Source organism: Linepithema humile, chromosome 4 (assembly GCF_040581485.1).
Source record: "Linepithema humile isolate Giens D197 chromosome 4, Lhum_UNIL_v1.0, whole genome shotgun sequence".
Classification (NCBI taxonomy): domain Eukaryota; kingdom Metazoa; phylum Arthropoda; class Insecta; order Hymenoptera; family Formicidae; genus Linepithema; species Linepithema humile.
The window spans coordinates 17673039-17693516 of record NC_090131.1 but is presented as its reverse complement, the minus strand read 5'-3'; the positions used below and the strand labels follow the sequence as shown (position 1 = coordinate 17693516).

At 35.5% G+C, this 20478-nt stretch overlaps 1 protein-coding gene and 1 long non-coding RNA gene across 4 annotated transcripts; one reads left to right on the top strand and one right to left on the bottom strand.

The window, feature by feature from the left end:
• Window positions 1–112: 112 nt before the first annotated feature.
• LOC105670895 (uncharacterized) lies at window positions 113–19662 on the bottom strand. Of its 2 annotated transcripts, XR_010889678.1 has the most exons (3): window positions 19125–19662; window positions 19006–19049; window positions 113–986 (listed from the first exon to the last, which is right to left on the bottom strand). It is a non-coding gene; the product is annotated as an uncharacterized lncRNA (long non-coding RNA). The 2 variants fall into 2 exon arrangements; XR_001100510.2 differs by lacking the exon at window positions 113–986 and having other exon boundaries at window positions 17918–19049.
• Pu (GTP cyclohydrolase punch) lies at window positions 6734–18143 on the top strand. Of its 2 annotated transcripts, XM_012364647.2 has the most exons (6): window positions 6734–6999; window positions 7626–7912; window positions 10592–10801; window positions 13631–13796; window positions 14825–14941; window positions 16162–18143. In XM_012364647.2, the coding sequence occupies exons 2-6, from the start codon at window positions 7735–7737 to the stop codon at window positions 16289–16291; spliced, it is 801 nt and encodes a 266-aa protein (XP_012220070.1). In that variant the 5' UTR covers window positions 6734–6999; window positions 7626–7734; the 3' UTR covers window positions 16292–18143. The 2 variants fall into 2 exon arrangements, with proteins under 2 accessions (XP_012220070.1, XP_012220069.1); XM_012364646.2 differs by having other exon boundaries at window positions 6734–7912.
• Window positions 19663–20478: the final 816 nt, after the last annotated feature.

The window sequence follows — 20478 nt, the reverse complement described above, 5'->3', positions numbered from 1 at the left end:
ATTAATAAATTTGCCAACCTTCGGTGTCACGTTGTTATCTATGCATTTGCTATCTATTGCTGACTATCACTGTTTTTTGTAATTTAATTTCTCTGCCTTGTGTACGCCAGTCGTGAAGATCAAATTATAGCTGTAGAAATCTTGGAATCAGCATACTCATTCAATAACTTTACGTCATCCAAGGAGATTCCGCGTGCGTGAAATTTCCCCGCGGTGAAAATAATCGATTTTTTTGGTATGCTAATCGCGAATACGTATTGACTGTAATCGTTCGTGCGAGATATATAATTTGTTCGATTTCTCGGGTGCTCCCATATAGCAGAAGGCCGCACTTGTTGCAGAAAAAGTTGATACAACGACAAAACTCAAATCGTTCTACCGTAACAGCATTTCACGGTATTCTTTATTTTTGTTCTTTGATCAAACACCATTGCGAGCTAAAATCGAACGAGGACAACAATTGCGACTTCCGAATGGAAATATTTAAGCACAAGATTTCTATCCAGATTAATCGCAACGTTGTGTTGTTTAATGCAAATACATTTGTGTAATTTTATAATCAATTAATTTTATACATTATTTATATTCTTTTTTAATAAGCAGAAATATTGTGATTTTTCCGAAACTTAATTGCTTTTAATGGCACTATTAATGTATCACGTTACATATAAATGTCACGAATTATTAAAATATATACGAAATATTAAAAATTATTTTTATATGAATAATTAATAACGAACTTATGAGCCTCATAATTCTTTCATAATTATAATCATTTGAATATCAACTTGTAATAATAACTGAAGACATCATGTTAAACGTTTGTACAATGCATCGTAATAAGTTTTCCAAAAGATAAGATATATATAAGCTTACTTATATGTATCAGTCGAACCTGTTAATATTATATACTCAGTACTGTATGCTCCATCGGTTAGAAACGTTTGATCCTGCTCCTGTTTGTCCTGCTCCTGTTTGTCCTGCTCCTGTTTGATGATCGTGGCGGTAAATGTGTTAAATAGCATGAAATTATAAATAGAATTATAGTAAAATAGATCGTCTAAACCAAATTTAAATATAACCAAATTTAAATATAATAATATATAATTTAAATATATTTAAATTTAAATATAATTTAAATATAAACCAAATATTTCGCTGTTTGTTGTCGAGTCAGTCAATTTTCAGTTTTCTGGTCACACAAGAGAAGTGCCTCTGCGACAAGAACTACGTACTTTAATCGTGACGACTCGACACAGGAAGTTGCTGAAGAAAATGTCGAACAATGTTCAGAACTCTCAGTTGCAAAAACGCAATGATACGTATAGAACTATATTATATAAAAATTTATATTGAAATTTGTATCATGGGAATGTTGGGCTTAATATTGATGAAAAATATTCTTTTAAATAATCATCGACGGAAAGAGAATTTTTCGGTGATTGCGTAATTTTTGCTTAACGAGTAGCATCAGTTACAGAAATTTTCTACTCAACAAACATAAATTTTACAGATCTTTATTCTTATTTTATAGATTTTTTATTATTAACGAAATTGTCGAAATTCTAGTTAATCTTCCTTTTAGCTTGTTCATAAAGAGATATTGATACGCGGATATAGTTTCGCTGTTCGATGGATTTCTAGTTATAAGTTTTAACGGAGCAGTAACACATTTGTTATGATTGTGATCGTAATCAGAAAATGTAGATTAATTACGTAGCGATTATTTGAGATTCTGCAAGGAATGCAGGAAATATATCACACTTATCGCAATAAATCGCGTTTTCCTGATTCATATATTTTTTATCCTAACATAAGTTGTAAAGGCACGCGCGAACAAAAAGCATCGAGGTCGACTATGATTTACGTTTTTATTATCGAGGGTGACAATAATCAGCCTTGTACACGTGTGACTGCAAAGCAGTCGTAGGAATCCTGTTTTATGTATTAATCACACATATCTTCCCCATATATGAAAAAAATTGATTCTCAAGGAACATTTTTTTAATAATTAAAAAAATGTTTCTTGCAATTTTTAAGTTCCATTAAATATTTCGATAAGTCAGTGTCTATTTAAAATGTTGCGAAAAAACAACGCAATAAGATTTCCCTTATTATTTTTCCGTATCTCGTAATTTTAAGTGCTAATGTGCTTATGCTAATCATAGAATACTATTTTATATTTGCAAGTTAGTTTATGTCAATATTTCTTTGTCTACTTAGACTTATCTGTTATAGTTTCCTTCTTTTTTTCCGCATATATAATAGTTTTATGTAACTTTGTAGTGTGCCTTATTGTTTCCTTCGAAGGCCTGCCAGTTCTAGACGCACAAAAACTGGTTTCAACTGCTTCAAGATACATTTCCGGCAAAGATTAGTTAATTAATATTCCACAGTTTTAATATCGGCATTTCTGTCGAGGAAAAAAGATTTCAAGATTGTTCGAAGAATTTGTGGACGGATAATTCGAAACGCTATATGTAATTTTAAAATCAGTAATATGTAAGGAATTGGCTCGTATGATATATATCAAATAAATACTAATTGAAAGGCATCTTCGAGCAATCGTTGGATGTTAGTGCGAGGATTGTTAATATTTTTCATATAGAAAATTGATTTTTGTCTACTAGAGAACTTATTAAAGTGTACACGATCTCGGGTTCGAGATACTAACGTGTACGAACATTGCATACATTGATCTCAATTTCGAGAATCTAAATGTACGAAATGAAGGAAAGGAAGTTACTAGAAAGAAGGAAGAGCGAAAGAAAAATATCAGGGCACGAGTGGCTATATGTAATTATTCAACATTATTCAAAGAGGAGGGTTGAAAGTAAGGCACGCAGAATATCGCAAAATAAAATAAGCATGTATTTGCGCTTCTTCGCGAATTAAAAGAAAAGCAACGTGAATACATAAGAACCGGTTGTTTGACGCTGGGATTCACTATGACGCAGATTTCTTCCGATGCGGTCAGGCCTTTCGCGAAATCCATTTACCCTATTTCTGTTTCTTGTATTTTTCCTTTCGATGGACAGAATATTTCGCTGTCCTTGCGTGCATGCACACGTCAAACGGCGATCGTGATTTGCTTCGTTTTCGTCTGATCGTTACGTTTTTAACTTGCGTAAATTTTAGAGGAAAAGATTCGCATCTTTATTCGCACATAGCGAAAATTGCGGCTGTCCGCTTATTTTCTCTCATTTTCTCATGTTGTCAATTATTAAAATAAATTGTCGCATTTAAATTTGGTTTATAGACGATCTATTTTACTATAATTCTATTTATAATTTCATGCTGTTTAACACATTTACCGCCACGATCATCAATGGCCGACACTGAGCTTTTCTTTTACTTGATATTTGTGCTATTCAATACTATAATTTAAATATATATCTTATTGTTCTTTCAATGTAAAATAATCCAATTGATGTAAACAAAAAGTCGAAATACGCTTGACGGTGAATGTGTAAATAAGAAACATTGGAAACATCAAAATACATCTGCACAAAATAAGTATGTATCAGTCATACGTGTTGTGTGTGCGTTCCGATTTTTCAAAGGTTTTTCACAACATAAAATTATATATTAGGGATATATGCAAAAGTTTCCGTCGTTTTTAAAGCAATTTTCCTTTTTAATATCTTGTAAATGATATATTTTTTATTAAAATATTTTCTCAGCATTGTCTACTACTTTTTGCCATCTTTCAGGCAAAAGACGAATACCGCGATAAAAAGATCTCTTAGAATAAAATCGTCGACGAATTGTCGCACTTCTACAACATTGCGAAATTGTGTGCCAAAAAGATTGCATTGCATAGATCAAAACAGATGTAAACCTGACGGAACAATATCTGAGGAGTACGCCGGTGTGACAAGACTTCTCATTGCAGGTCCATTAAAATTTTCCGGGTCGCCAATCCTGGCCGCTCTTTGTCTTTCAAGTCAAAGTCGCCACTTTTAAAGTGTCGAAATTAATTGCTACATGGACTCTCGGAATACCGTTCCCTTATGATACGTTTTGCAAATTATTCTCGTTGTTTCAGCAGCTGTTTTGCGCTGATTAAATAGGAAAAGCCGAATAAGATCGAATATGTGTTTTATCGACTTCCATTTTCACACAAATTAAAAAATGTAATTATGTCAATGAATATGACTCAGCGTCACTTCTTGTGTAAGATATTTATATTCATATGTTAACCAGCATTAAAATAACAAAACAAGAAAACATTATTTACATTAAATGCAAATGCAGTCGCACGTTTAATTTCGAATTTGTCTCAGTTGTTGCTTTTTATTCGTCATTATTCAGAGATATCGGTCTCTCTGACGGGGAAGCATTCTTCCAAGGATTTATCCTCTGACGCAAATTTTTGAAATCAATACCGAGCGATTCTTTCCTTTACTGCATCTTCTTTAAATGCAGAATGAACTTTTCGAGAAGCTTTTGGCGTTTTAGATCCAAGTTTAAATTCATACAATAAATAAGCACGAATCATACTCACTCAAACAGACATTTTAAAGAGTTGAAATATTTTTTTAATTTGACTTTACAACTTGAAATGCCGTAACTGAAGTGAGGTATATTTTTTACAGTGAAACAAAATTCTTAGCACAACTAGTTATAACTGACATAAGTATTCCGAGAACTATGACTACTTAACAAGAAATGGCAAGAATTTTTTTAGTTATCTAATATTCAAACGGTTATCTATAAATAGTTCGAATACACTTTCGAGCATATACATACATATTTATTTTATTGTTGATACATATTTATTTCATTTCTAATACATATTTATTTCATTTTTGATACATATTTCTAATACATATTTATTTCATTTCGGTGCATGGTGAATTCTCATTATTATACATCGTTTATACGTATCTGCTCAATGCCATTGCAGGCGAACATATTTGATATATCTTTTTTGCATACGATATACAGTGGCGTGCAAAAGTTTCCGGCCATTAGAAAGTCTAATGAAATGTTATTAGGCTTTTTTTTTTTTTTTATAAATTAGAGTACAAAATGTCACTGACTGGAAACTTTTGCACGCCACTGTACATTCCGTTACATTTCTATTAGAGAATCTATTAAAATTATCTTTAATCTTTTTTTTTAAATATTTTACAAATAAATTTTACAAAAAATAAATAAATATTGCATAAAGACGTTGAAAAAGTTGTTTATTTTCTGTTTGAAATGCGTATTACTTTTACTCCAATTTTTAAACTATATAAGTTTGCAGAAATTGTGAATTACTATCATATATAGATCGACCATTGCTTATGTTCGAACTATCGAATAGTTCGAAAATACAAAATGTTCAAATTTTTGTCTGATCTTTAATCTAAAGCGAGTTTTTTTTCTCACGAGTAAAAGAATCGCATGAGAGCAACATATCTCACGTATATAATTATATAATTAATTTATATATAATGTATATAATATACGTATATAATTATCTTGCATTTTATATTTTATATTATACGTAAAAAGTATAACATACTTATATTTTACATTTTAAAGAGCAGGAAATAAACGATAATGTTATACGGCTTTAATTGAGAAAATCAACATCGTTTTGCGGCGGCAAGAGAAAGAATGTTAATTATATTATTTTAGTGGCAAACGCACTATAATTCGTGGGAATCACGCATGGTAAATCCCAGATCCAGTTCCCTAAAGGTATTTCAGATTGTACCTTAAGCTGACGTCATAAAATCCAAAGGTATTTCCCTGCCGGTGAAATGAGATCGTCTAATGAGCTTACACGCATTTATAGAATTTCTCAATTCGTTCGTGAAAGAATTGCTTTTCTTTTCTATCTTCTATCAAATCGATAAATTGATAAAAAAAAATCATCATTCTTTATTAAATCTTTTTACTAAATCTTCTTTTTTTCAACTGTTAAAGTACTATATTCCTTTTTATAATAATCAATCAGATTAATGCGCAGAATGCTTGAAAAGAAAGGAGAGACGAGAATCTGAGTACAAAGGGGAATTTATTATTCCTATTAATTCCTGATGCACTCGAATCGAGGATCAGGTAATCCCGAGCCCTACGAAGTCATTTTCTCACTGTCAATCAACAGCGAATGTCATATACGAGATTGCGAGATGGGGAAAGGAAAAGAGATGAAACAACGATATGAAAATTTTACGACATTTAATGTGTAATTATTTAGCGACTCACGACAATTCAATTCAGTGAAATAAAAATCTCATAAATCGAGAGTTCATTTCTCAATAAAAATTTCCTCCAAAATTCTCCGATAATTCCGGACAACACTCCTAGCTTTTTCAAGCTCATGTAAGCTTGTAAGCGAACTTTCGGTAACAAAATTAGATTGTAATCTTATTGGAAGTCTGTAAGAAATGTGATATCTCGAACGTATTTATTGTTTCTCCCCGAAAAACGGGGAGAAACATTAAATACGTTAGAGTGTGTTGCTACGCTTTGATGAAAGAAAAATTCCGGATACACTTTATCTACCGCGACACTCGATTCAAATCCATCGCGCCCCAACGCGCGTTTTTCCACGATTGACGTCACAATAGCGTCGTTAGAACCGCAGGAGTCACGAACGGGAAAAATCGTCTTTTCCCCGTGATCCCCGGCGAAAAGGAGCAAGATGAGTTTTCGTTCTTTGTGATACAGCAGCAGGAGAACGGGGCGAGAGGGAGCGACACGGATGTCGAGCATATATACGGTTTCGGAAGGACTCACGGGGACGGGTGACGTTTCGCTCTCTCTCGTCGCCACCGCCGGTCGGTTCGCTCGGTCTAACTAGCATCAGTCGCGCTTCGTCCGTCCGAGTAGAGAGTTGATGCTGCGGCTTCTTCGTGCGTGCATCTATCAATGCACGCGCCGGCTCTCTACCTCGTCGTCCCCTTTTCGTGTCTCGTCCTCGCGGTCAATACGTGTGTGCTTCAGTTTCCGAATCCTTGCATTTCTATCGCTCCTTACGTCGCAGGGCTCACGTTGCGTGTAAGTCCAAGCAGATGAAAATCAAGAGTGTCAGATGCGAAGTATCTCGGAAAAAGCTCCCCGACTGATTTCACGCGGAATTTATATGGGATTTATTTTGCCGCGAGATTTTATTATTTTCCCATGATTTTCATTGTATTGATGTTAACGGGAATTATTTTTGCACGCGTAATGCTGAACTACGAGTTCTTTTCGACGTGACAAATGTTAAATGTCAAACGATTGCTGCGGATGATGTCTAGTGATGAGAAATGTTTTTAGTAAATTAAAAGTGTTTGATTGCTGTTCTTTGCATTCTGTTGGATAAATAGAAAATAAATTCAATGTACAAAATAACGAACACAAAGTTTCTTGAATTTCGTTTGTCTTAATTACAGAATAAACTTTTTTCAAACACGAAAAATAATTAAGTGATAAATTAATGTTACGCATTATTTGTCAGTAATGACATGAAAAATATTGTCCGATTATATTTTGTCCGATTATATTTATGTCCGATATTTTTTTAATATTAATACCAATTCGATAACGTGCTTATACAAAAATATGTTGCATCTGATACTCAGACGTTGAAGATTTCATTATTTGATTTAATCCTACAAAATGTTTTGAATCAATTTCTTTAGACGGCGATAGAAAATCCCAAACTGCTCAACTAGTTTCAAAATTCCTTCAATCTCCCAAAATCGGAATAATTGCTAAAAACAGACGATCGACGTTAAAAAATCGTCAATCATGAACGGAGTATCGAGTCAGTGCGCGAAGCTGAAGATGTACGATAACGAGGATGACAAGCCGATAGTGATAAAGAAGCCGTTACCATTAAGGACCGTTTCTTGGAGCGATAATATCGAGGAATCCGATTTGGATGTACCCGGAACACCCAGAACACCGCGTACATCTACGACAAAAGGTACCGCAATTCGAAATAGCGGGGAAATCGATTAAGTTGCCACGTAAAAGTCATTATGGCGCTTTTGAAAACCGTCAAGTGCTCTCGTAACTAATTCCGATTTTTGAAAATAAAAAATTAATTTGAAAATATAAAATCGATTGATTTTTAATTCAATCAAATTGATTTGACTCGATCTTATCTACCAGTCTGCATTTCACCAATTGTAGCGCTCTTTAAAAACGCTCTTTTTAAAGCGCACAAGATACTGATGCAAGATTGATAATGAAATTATTACAGTGATGTATTTCGTCATAATAAGTTTTATTTCTCGTTTCTCCGATTAGTATACGCAAATAATCGACGATAATATTGGCTCATATCAAAATTCCACTGATATTTAGTTATGCTCTCGAGTGACTACTTCAAAACATAAAATACTGATACTTAACATTCCGCTACACGTATTATTTTACATATATATTTTTCTGAGATATCTTAAAACACATTAATATGTAACGAAGTCTAGCATATTTCGTAACTATTAAAAAAATGCATTTCTGAATAATTCTTACATTATTCCAGAATTAAAAAATTAATACTTTCAAATTTATCTCGATAAAAATCTTTGTTAACTCAAGCGATAATAATTAAATATTTTTAAACAGCTTTTTCCATTTTCTTTTCTTGTTTCGCATTAGCCGTTTTATATATTATATATTTTTCTGAAGAAATAAAGGGCAAATGAGCCAATACTAATTGTCCGTACATATATATTTATATATTCGTAATCTATATTATAATGTTTGGACTACGACTCCATTTCTCCATTGTACGGATATGAATCTCAACACCTTCTTACACAATGGTTTGGCGATACATCTTGGCGTTGCGGTTTTTAAAATGTTTTTTATGTGTATATAGTTTTAATGATGCGTAAGACACTTTTGCATTAATAATTTGTACACTGATGAAGGCCTTATTTAGGCACAAACGTTTGTGATTACAAGCTTAAATTAAAAAATATATGTATGGACAACCAAGATTGACTCATTTGCCCTTTATTTCTTTAGTTGATATTTATCGTAAGAGCTTTGATATTATAATTTTGTTTTATATATTTTTATTTTATAAAAATTGAGATATGCTTAAGAATGAATAAAGTTTTATATTTATATATCAATTGCTTGCATTTAATATGCGAGGCAATTATTAAAATTAGATTTCACGATAAATTCGTGCATTAAAAATGCCTCGTATGGGCAGGAAAAAATCTGTGAATCTCTCGACTTCCGTACGCGTCAAATTTTTTTTTGCTCAACGGCCACCGGAATGACTGTTTTCGCCTTCATTACACTGTACTGATCTTGATATGATAAACAAGTATGAGCATCGTCAAGGTACAGTTAAGGTAATGTGCGATATATAATTTTACGAACATAACGTAACAAGATGCTATCGAAAATTTCGGAAAAAACACGAAGGCTGCTAAAAATGAGAAAAAAAGAATGATTAAAAATTATAATTAACGATAGTAACATAGCTGTTACAATTTTAACAGCATTGCTAAGTGCCTTGCAAAGTATTTTCTATACAGAATACAAAAGAAACTCGATATTGTGTTGTTATTTCTTTTAGAAATTTTGGTTAAATAGAGAAATAATTCTAAATAATTGTATCACACCGAAATCACAATTGCAACAAAATCATCATGAAAATAAATATGAAAGAATGTATTTATATCTTTGTAATGATGGAAAGAACATTATTTTTCATATATAAAAAACTTTCGAAATAATGGATGTTCTTTTCCATAATTGATCTAAATCATTCTTTGCGCTGATGATGAAATCTCGACAATCAAATTGTTAAATTTCTTTCCCTGTCGCGATACCTGAACGATTTTCTGCGACGCCTTTAACGACCGCTTTGTCGGTGCTGTATTCAATTACGCGACACGGTTCATTAGGAAGAGACGGGCTAACTGAATTTCCAACGTGAACACGCGCTCCTCGTCGTCATCGTCGCCGACTTAGAGAAGCCGATCGCTCGCGAGTCCATGAATAATATTGCACGCGAAACCTTGAATCCGTTTTACCGAGCACTTTCTACACGCCGGTTACGCGCGTAAAATATAGACCATTTCAATCGCGTAACTTTGCACGCCGCTTCGTTTTTCACAACGGAATTATATTTCCTTAAACAATTTATCAGAAGAGAACAGTCATCGGGTGCGCGCGATAGCGGTGCAACGCGAAATTCTTATCAATCACTTATACGCGGCGTGTCACAGGGAGATCGCATGTATAATACGCGCGAGTCTGCGGGCCAATTTGCTTCGCAAGCTATTGTGCAATCGATTAATTGATTGCGTCTTTCATCGAATCCGGTGACAAAAAAGCGATGCGAGTTTTTCACGCCGCATTGTTCCCTGCGCCGGACACACCAAATTTTGAATTTCAAGAAGATTTTATCGTAGAAGATAGAAAGAAAATTACTGCGTGGAAGTATATTTGTCGAAACTGTGGATGTAGCGCAACCACGGGTCGTGACACACGATAACGACACTGTCGACACATTGCATCGCGTCATCGTCGAACAAAAAGCTTCGACGGTCGCGAAAGGGAAAGCGATTATCGGGATCCACGATCATTCCGCAACGATCTAATCGGATTGTTGCACTGCTTTGCCACGTTTCAGGCCACGAAAAATGCATGTTCCACCACGATTTGGAGTTGGACCACCGGCCGCCCACACGAGAGGCCATGTTACCGGAAATGTCTCGGAGCTACAAGTTACTCTTGAGTTCCCTTGGCGAGAACCCGGAGCGGCCAGGACTCTTAAAGACGCCGGAACGAGCCGCAAAGGCTATGCTTTTCTTCACCAAAGGCTACGATCAGAGTCTCGAAGGTAAGCCCTTTTACTACCTTTTTTAATAATTAAATTATTGCCTATTATTATCTGTCATAAGAATTTTTTTTTTAATTAATACTGAAATATTGCAAAATTTGCGTGACTGTGCGAATAGAAAGAAAAAGGAAAAAGAGAATAGTGCGACCTTGATTCGATAGTCAACTAATCTAAGGCTGTGCTCGGAGATCTGTGTGGTAAAAAATCTTACAAGCGGCAATTACACAATTGTGATCCATCAATTATTTCTTAATAGTGACGACGGCCGTTCGCCTGGGGCGGACGTTTTTTTGCAAATCTGACTTCCTTCCTGATGCAGGAATTATAGCCAATCATTACGATATTTCGCGTCATTTTATGGTAAGCGGAATTACCAAAGAAGTCTTTTCTTCTTAAAGTGTAAAATCCAGTGCTCTCTTCATTTTAGAAGGAATCGAATGCAGGTTTTTATGTATTCGAGCAATTTATTAATTTTACTAAACAAGTGCGTGATTATTTGTGAAATATAAAACAGTCCACAATCTTGATTTTGGCACTAAATATGCGTTATCGAATTAATATTTCTAAGTAGATAAACGATTATTTGTAAAGCAAATTATTAGCGCCTTATATAAGTAAGTAGCGTAAAAACAAAAGTAGAGATTTCTAAAATTTGAAAAAGTGTAATATGCATAAAAACGTTCCGGATGCATATACGGCATAATGATGGCGGAGTCGAGGATACAATTTAGAGGACTTGAGAGAGCAATGAAATAATTAACTGGGAAACCGCGGTAATCAGGTTTCTTTTTATTGCGAATAATACGGCGCGGAATTATAGAGGCGCGCGTGTACTTCGTGAAAGTACCGGACTTTTCGCCTTTTTTACTTTCAACCTGCTCTCTGTCACGAGAAGGAGGCGGAGGCGGAGGAGAGAAAAAGAATGAGACTCGCCGAAGGGGACGGGAGGGTGGGACTTAAGTGCGATTCACAGAAAGGAGAGCGTAAAGCTCTTGATATAAATGGGGTTCTCAGGGACGCACGAGGCACAGCTTGAGAGAAAAATCCCCTTCACCTTCTTATTCTTCCGCGTGACGTACATCGAGTATAAACGTCACGATGCTCGAACAATTACAAGGATTTGCGGAGATTCGGAGAGCAGTGCGCGCGTGTCGTTAGATAGGAAACCAACTTTTTCCTTACGTGACAATTCCGTTCTCACAATTCGCGCGTAGCTGAGAAGATTGAAGTTCGACGTTGAGCAAAATAAATCTAATTCTCAAGTTATGCAGATACGCATTTACTTTGGCGGCGTTTTAATTAGCAAAGCTTACTTCGTCGGCGACATTAAATTTTAAACGAATTTAAGAAAATTTGTCTTGTATCTCTTTCATTCATCTCGCCGCGTTTTATTTCTTCTACTAATAAAAAAAAAATGTTTTCCTTATTGTTTTGCATAAGCAGAGACCTCGAGCTTGTGTCAAGCTGTTTCTCAAGCCGTTCGCGATAATCAAGTATCGCTGCGAACAAGCTAGGAGCAACTATAGGTGATGGATGAGGGACTTTAATTCACTTTGGCTTAGCTTGAACAGCCGAGAGACCCTTGAGATAAGCTCTCTCGGTTAACGGCGGTACGGCACGCTTGGGTGAATCCGAAACGAGAGGCACTTTCGTACGAAAGCTCGATCACCCTCGGACGATTCTCTCAGCGGAACAATTCTACTATGGCTTTTATATTGCCCTAAATTTGCTCAAAATTTTTTTCAATAAATCGAGATTTATATATATATATATTTCTGATCGATAAATTTGTAGCGTTTCTCGCCGATGAATCTTCAAAAATACCGTGCGCGTGAATACTGACGCGTAAAAGCTTGTAAAAGTTAATCAAATCGCCGACGAAAGCCGATCACGTTTAAGCCATCGAGTCGAAAAATCGAACTTTACACTCGGAGAGCGCTCGGCGTGAATAGAGGAAAGGAAATTGCTCCACTTCCACGTGTGACGCGAGCGGGTTCATTTTCCGGAAAGTAAGATAAACTAAATACACGGGATTAAATTCGTCGTCTGGAATAAAATTAACACAGTTCCCGCGTCTTGTTCCATTGTTTTTGTATTAAAAATCGAGCGCTATTCATCTCGCGCTGATCATTCGCTGAGCTCGACAAATCGGTATAGTTTCATCGTTAACTTTTCTCTGCGACGTTATTTATTTCGCAAAAATTCGAGTTTGAATGCGCACGGTTTAGGCGAATTCATCGTTGTCGGTCATTGCGAAGGTGTTTCTTGTTAAGGTTGCCGTGGAAACCGTGCGGAGAGCACCCCCATTATCTAGCTACCGATACGCACCGACCGTCCGCCCGTATGTACACACTACCACTAGCGTTCACGGTGCAGTAAGTAGGTCAATATCGGGTAAATCACAACCGGGATAACTCGCCAGCTGAAAATGAAAGAACATTCCTTTCGCGATACAAGTGACGACATTTGCTTGCGTTAAAGTGATAGCACGCGGCTAAAGATATTTTCTTCTGCATTATACAAGTATTTGCAGAGCCGAGAACAATTTTCCGCCCCATTTGCTTTGCAATCGATTGATTTTGTGCGAAAAAAATGTCGAAAGGAATAAAACAGCAGGCTAAATTGATCACAATTATACATCCTTCTCGAAAACGAAACTGACCCGTTTTTGCGTTTTTGAAATATACAGTCGACAAAATGAACAAGATAAAAATTTCTTCGGGCCACTCTGTATAATATAATTTTAATTGATTCGCAGAGTTATAATTCGGAACTTTGTATTTGTCATTCAATGAAACAGCGGATGGAATTTTCCTGTTTTTGTTTCAGATGTAATCAATGACGCAGTATTCGACGAAGATCATGATGAGATGGTGGTAGTGAAGGACATTGAAATGTTCTCCATGTGCGAGCACCACTTGGTACCGTTCTACGGAAAAGTGTCGATCGGTTATCTTCCCTGCAAGAAGATATTGGGTCTCAGCAAACTCGCTAGGTAATCACTTTAATTAATATGTGAAACAAATGGGTTTCGATGCTTAGTTTCAATAAGCACCCTTCTGTTTTTCATTTTATTTATTCGATACTGTCAGTATCAGTTGAAAAAACAGTCGAAAAACAACGGAATAATTATCTTGTGATCAAGATTAAAGTTAATTTCTTCCACGTGAAAACGAAACACTTAACTGTTCAATTTACTCTTCTTTTGCGCGTAAAAATCCTGCGTAATAAAGGGGATCCTGGAGTTACCGACTGAACATGACTTTTTTGACACGCGGATCTTTTTAGTGTCTATATAGAATTAAAAATTGTTTTCTACAATTAAAATACGGAAGGCGAAGTTTGGCTGTCACTTCCTTTTAAAATAATGATCTTATGATGAAGTTTCTGTTTCAAGAACAACTCATCTAATGATGTCTTTGACATTGAATTTTTAATTCATTTACGACAATTCAGTAAAAATTATACTTCCTAGTTTGATATTTTAACTCTGCAATAAAATTAGTAACGAAATTTTTTCTGAGCTATTTTTTCTAAGCATGACATTTCGACGAATGCAAATTGTTTGAAAAAAAAAGAGAAATTCCGTTTCTTTATTTACTTCATTCTTTGATATTTACCATTGGCGCCTCGACAATTTCGACATGCCCACTAGACCTGGCCTTGATCAATAATATATTAAGGTGAAAGGAAAAAATATGACGAAGCTGGTCTCTTAAGAATATATACATACTTTCACGCGTAACGGCCCGGGTCCTATCCGTTTACCTGTTAAACGCCGCTTAAAAGCAAGTAAGCAGCTGGTAATGGAAACTATTACATGACTGAATATCGATGCTCTGTCAAAAGCAATTTGACGAGTTTAAAACCATTAGTTCCTTCGCAGCTTTTAGTGGCATTAACAATGTACACAGTATTTCTGGATAATAAACGTAAAGAAAGTTAATGTTTACTCGGCCTCAATTTTAACGACAAATTCTCCGACTTTTAAAAATAAACTCGAAAAAAAAATTCTATTTGCAGGATCGTGGAGATCTTCAGCAGACGTCTGCAGGTGCAGGAGCGACTCACGAAGCAAATTGCGATAGCGGTTACGAAAGCTGTGCAGCCCGCAGGAGTCGCCGTTGTGGTCGAAGGAGTGTATGTATCATTGATTTCTTTAATCTGCCATGGTTTTACAATATTGCGAAATATTTAAATTGCTTTTTCTACGCAATTACAATTTTTTTATATTTACAATCGAAATTCATAAGATTCAATGTGCAAAATTTTATCGCGAGTCTCAGAAGATTGCAAATGATTCTTTTTTACGAAATATCACGGCGATATTGCGCGATATCGAACCGATTCGCCGATTAAGGCCACTTTTTCCTTTCGATTGAGGCTCGCACGATAGTTTCCGCAGGTAGAACGATCACGTCCGCAAAAGAACACGACCTTGCGCTATTGCGAGCGTCGTGTTCGCGCGCGCAGCGTTCGCGAGGCGTGGTGCGAGTCTCGCGATGATCATTCACGTAACGATCCGGTTGTTTGCACGTTACACGGCGTATGCATTAGCGCGAAGACGATAAATCTGCCAACAGGGGTGTGTGTGGCTTGTCACTTCAATGATCAGTCGGGGTTATTAATCGCGCGTGATTAATATTGGAAATGCATCTGAGCGAGCGCACTTCGTGAATAATTCAACAAGTCGCATGACACACGCGCGATTTTAGATTTACCGTCGCACTTTCCGGAGTGCTCGGAGATATCTCAATAATAATAGAATAATAGAAATAGATAATAGAATTATCTCGGGAACGATGGAAACTGGCTGGCGCAAATTATAACTCATGATATTATTTCCGGACTATATTTGGCGCTATCGGTGCTATTTTTATTGGCGCGCGAATCATTTATTAGCGCTATTTTTCCGCCGTCGCGTCGCCCAATTTACCCCGCGAAAGTGATAAACCGATAATTAATAGTGCTATTTTTTTTAGAACCGATTTATACCGCGCAGATCACTCATAAACGTTATCTTTCCGCCGTCTGACTCGCACGAAAGCAATAAGACCGATCTGTTTCATAAAAACGATAAATGGACAATTATTATCAACCACTACAATCATCGGGACGTGCGTGTTTTCTCAAGTCGGAAGAATAATTTGCAATACGATTCATTAGTTAACCAAATTCCTCTCCGTTCGCGAACCGATAAGATCTGTTTTTTTTTTTTCTGACGCGAAGGCGAATATTAATATTAATATCGCGAACGGTTTCTAACGGAGCAACGTTAGTTCTGCTTATCGCGTTTAATTATACGGTGACGCAAACAATCATTGGTGACGAGAAAAAAAATCGCTTTGCATACATTGCAGGCACATGTGCATGGTGATGAGGGGCGTGCAGAAGATCAACAGCAAGACAGTGACCTCGACGATGCTGGGTGTGTTCCGCGACGATCCGAAGACGCGCGAGGAATTTCTCAATCTGGTGCACAACAAGTAAACGACCGGAGGCATGTCGCGGTGTCGTTATCGAGGGACCACTAATCTAACGCACGACACCGCAATCTCCATCGCGTTTCGATCTGCTACCTCGTTGGAAAGGCCTCGGAACCTTCAAGACTTCGCCGCGGACCGTCGTCGCCTCGGAAATAAATTAATTTTATCGATAACGCGCGCACCGGCACCGACGGTCTCCGCGATCGTCTCGCGAGCGCGATCGGCGGAAGTACGGGTCGCGATCACTATCCGGGACAAAGACAGCGCGAACGGGTAGTGAACGCCTCGACAAAGGTGCGCTTAAACTGCTGACCGAGTGACGCTGACAATAGCACGGGACGATGACGGTCATCGTCTTTGTGAGGACGCTCGCGAGTTTCGGGACGACGCGGAATTCGCGGGCGAGGACGACGCAGCGAAGGGGCAGCGAATAAACGGTTTAGTCTGAAAATGAAGTATTTGAAAAATAAAGAATTGCTGCTGGATCAGCGATTGTCCTGCTTGAGGGGCCTTGTGTTCGCTGTTCCTTTCGCCGAGCAACTTTGTCGCTCACAGGAGGATGTTTTAGGAGAATTTTCGTCGCAGGCTCGCTCGATCGACGCAAACTCGCACGTCGCGAAGTCGATGCACATCTCGTGACAATAAATTATACATCTTATACGCTAGTAAATTTTTTTGGAGGGCCTTTGCTCGATTCTTTCGTCCGTTTGCGTCGATCGGGCGAGCTTCCGGGATTGAGTTTTACTTCGCTGACGTGGATTTCACGAATCGCAGCCGCGAAACTCGACAGCCACGAGTCTCGCAGCATCATTATCGATTTACGTCGTCTAATCGCTTTATTTTATTCGCCATGTAATGTTCAGTAATAAACGTATTTGATGTTCAAGAAAAAATTCTGGAAACTTTTTTTTATCAAAATTTAAGATACATTTTGCAACAATTTTTCAAGTTTTTAAATCAAATATCTTGATAACTATAAATTAATCAAACAATAAAATTTTGTTAATATTTGCAATTTTGAAGAACAATTTATTAAAATCCTTTTGTTTTAACTGATCATAATTGAAAAATTATTATCATTTTAATATATTTGTTTAAAACAAATTATTTGCACCAAATGCGTTTATTATCGAATACTTTGTACACACTTTGTTTCAATGAAAGTTTGTTTCATGCTTTTAATTACTTTTAATTACTTAGAAAGAAATTTAAAAATCTCGCAGAATGCGCACTGCTTCAGCCATGCACTGCGTATCGTGACGAGATCTAACAAAAAATTATTATTTCAAAGTATATACACCGTATTTGCCTATCCATCGAGATGTTTCCCAGGGAGAGTTAAATTATTCGAAGGGCATTCTCGATCATTACTGCATATCATAAACTGACGTTGGTTCGCTTTGTGTTAATTTAATTTCACAAACGAAGATGTTACTACCGCGAATTTATGTGTTCATTATTCGTATAATTTATAGTTAAATTCAGCGATTATGAATAATTTATAAAAGTATCTTACTTGTAAAGGTATACAAATTTATATAAAAAAATATGTTTATCCGTTGCGTACTTATGGCTAGTCCAAAAACACATATCGTTAATCAACGAAGATTTCACTATGTTTTAACGATAATTTGTAGTAGGATTACGTCTGTTTATTGTGTACATATCGATTTTCGTTAGAATATGTGATTGGAAACTTTCTGCCTCAACAGACTGAAGTTGATACGAGCTTCGGTATATTCTCCAATTATACTTTCTGAGATGGAGATAAATGTTCAAGTTATGAAAGTAAATGTTCAATATTTGTAATATTTTTCTGACGATATTACATGAAGTTATATTTATATTTTCAACAACGGGGTTGTTAATTTCCTCTTCCCCCCCCCCTTTCTCTCTCTCTTTCTCTATCTATCTCTCTCTCTCTCTTTCTGAATAAATTAGTCACTAAATATATCCAACTAAATATCCCGCATTCCAAAGACAATTTGGAATCCTCTCAGACGATGTTTTTCTTACTGATTTCGTATATAATGTATGCATATCGAAACTTTTTGCAGCGTGTTTTTGAAGCTTTTAGACAATAATTGGCCGAGTATTCGTAATGATAGCCGTCGCACCTTGATCTACACGCACAAGTCTTAAGTAGCACGTGTCTACTGTCGTGATGTATATCATTCTCGTAAAATAATGTCCCCAACCCAAATTCCACACTAGTTTCTCGTAGACCTCGTGTCTGTTCCCGCCGAACAGCTCACACGATGAATCACGCGTTTCACGCGCATGTTAATTACACACACGACATTAGGGGAGAGATAAGATCATCGAGAGTTAAGCGTCGCGAGACTCCGCGACGTCAATAAAACGAGTATGCACGAATCAAATTAGTGAATTCCGCAATCTGAGTGTTCTACTTTCCGAGCTTGTTTAATTTTATCCTGAATTCTTCAGGCGGTTTTTTTTCAAGATTCCAGAATGTCAATATAGAATACACATAAAATGCATAAAAAATTGATACACGCCATATCTTGAGTGCAACTTTGTTTTATCTTGGATTTTTTTATATTTCTTTGAAACTCTAGTTTGTCAGTAAAAACAAGTATTCTACACAGATATAATTAATCTATACCTTACATTCTTTATTCCTATATTTATTAAATTTCCTTCATAATTGTTTTTGAAAACGATTACAAGAAAGTTGAACATTACTAAAATACTTACGTCTTGGCAAATAGACGACCAACAGACCGCCATTACGTCTTCATCTGAAACACGCAGATTCTTCGTGTTACTTAAAGAAATGAAGATTATGCCACAATTTACACGTTTCTAATTTTTACCAGTAAAGCCGCAAGGATTTTGATAAATGACTCTTATGGTAATGTATAAAGCATTAAAAAAAAACGTCGCGTAACCCTTGGTTTATTTTAAGCCGGTCCGAGGGCTTCCGGCTTAGAGAAGAGGTTAGGTTATATTTTCATTTATCAACTGCGTCTTTCGACACCACGCGACGCAACTAAAATCACAACCTCACTGTCATGTATATATGGAACAGAAATCATTAGAAAGTGTTAACGAGAAAAGGTTTAAGTGTTATACACTCTAGCGACAAAATTATGTACTAAATTGATGCATTGCATCTGTAGATAAAATATAAAATGACTAAAAAGTTGGCGTTGTGGGAATAAAAGTAATTATCAAATAATCAAATAATCAAATATCAAATAATCAAATAATCAAAAATAATTATGTTGAAACATGCACCAAAAATTGCTCTTTAATTACACCTTCGATTTATTTGTTTAAAATCTGTTCTTCTAGAAAAATTGCTCCTCAATCTCCTTCTTCATTTCTTTTATTCGCATTGTTAGATTTTTAATTTTTTAAAATAAAATCTCAATAAAAATTAAAAATCTAAAAATGGAAATAAAAGAATCTAACACATATAAAGAAAAGGCTCAAATGATAACTATCAAATAATATAATAGAAAGGCATTGAGAAAGAGGAAATAAAAGAAGTGATTAAAGAGCAATTTTCTATAAGAATAAATTTTACAGAAAATAAGTATAGGGTTATTTGACAAGTAAAAATTGGTCACTGTTTTCGTGCAATAGCATTTATTAATATTAAATAATTAAGTAGAGTAATTACGGATATCGAGAAAGCGCGAAATTAAAAAGCAATTTTTTAATATATGTTTCAACATAATCATTATTATACAGTGCCAACTTATAACTGATGCACGACTAACCACGTGTATTACGTCCATAGATTGTACATATATTTGTTTAATATATTGCCACTAAACATTTGGCATCATAAAAATGTATAATTTATTTAACTTCAAATTATTTTAATATTTATCTACTCATAAATAGTCAATAAAGTTAGAAAATTCTAAAATTTGAATTCTTCTTATTTAAAATTGTTTAATATTTACTTTACATATTTAAAAAGCACATAACACTTCTATAATATTAAATATCTGAATATAAAAAAGAAATGCAATACTTCTGTTGCATGTGCATAATAATTATGATAATAATTAAATACAATTACGGTGATTCCATATAAAATGATATTTTTTAACCAAAAAAATATTTTAACGAAATCTGATTACGTTCTATTCAAATTATTATAGGCATTAATGTTATTAAATTATTATATGTAGTATTATATGCTCAATATAAAAA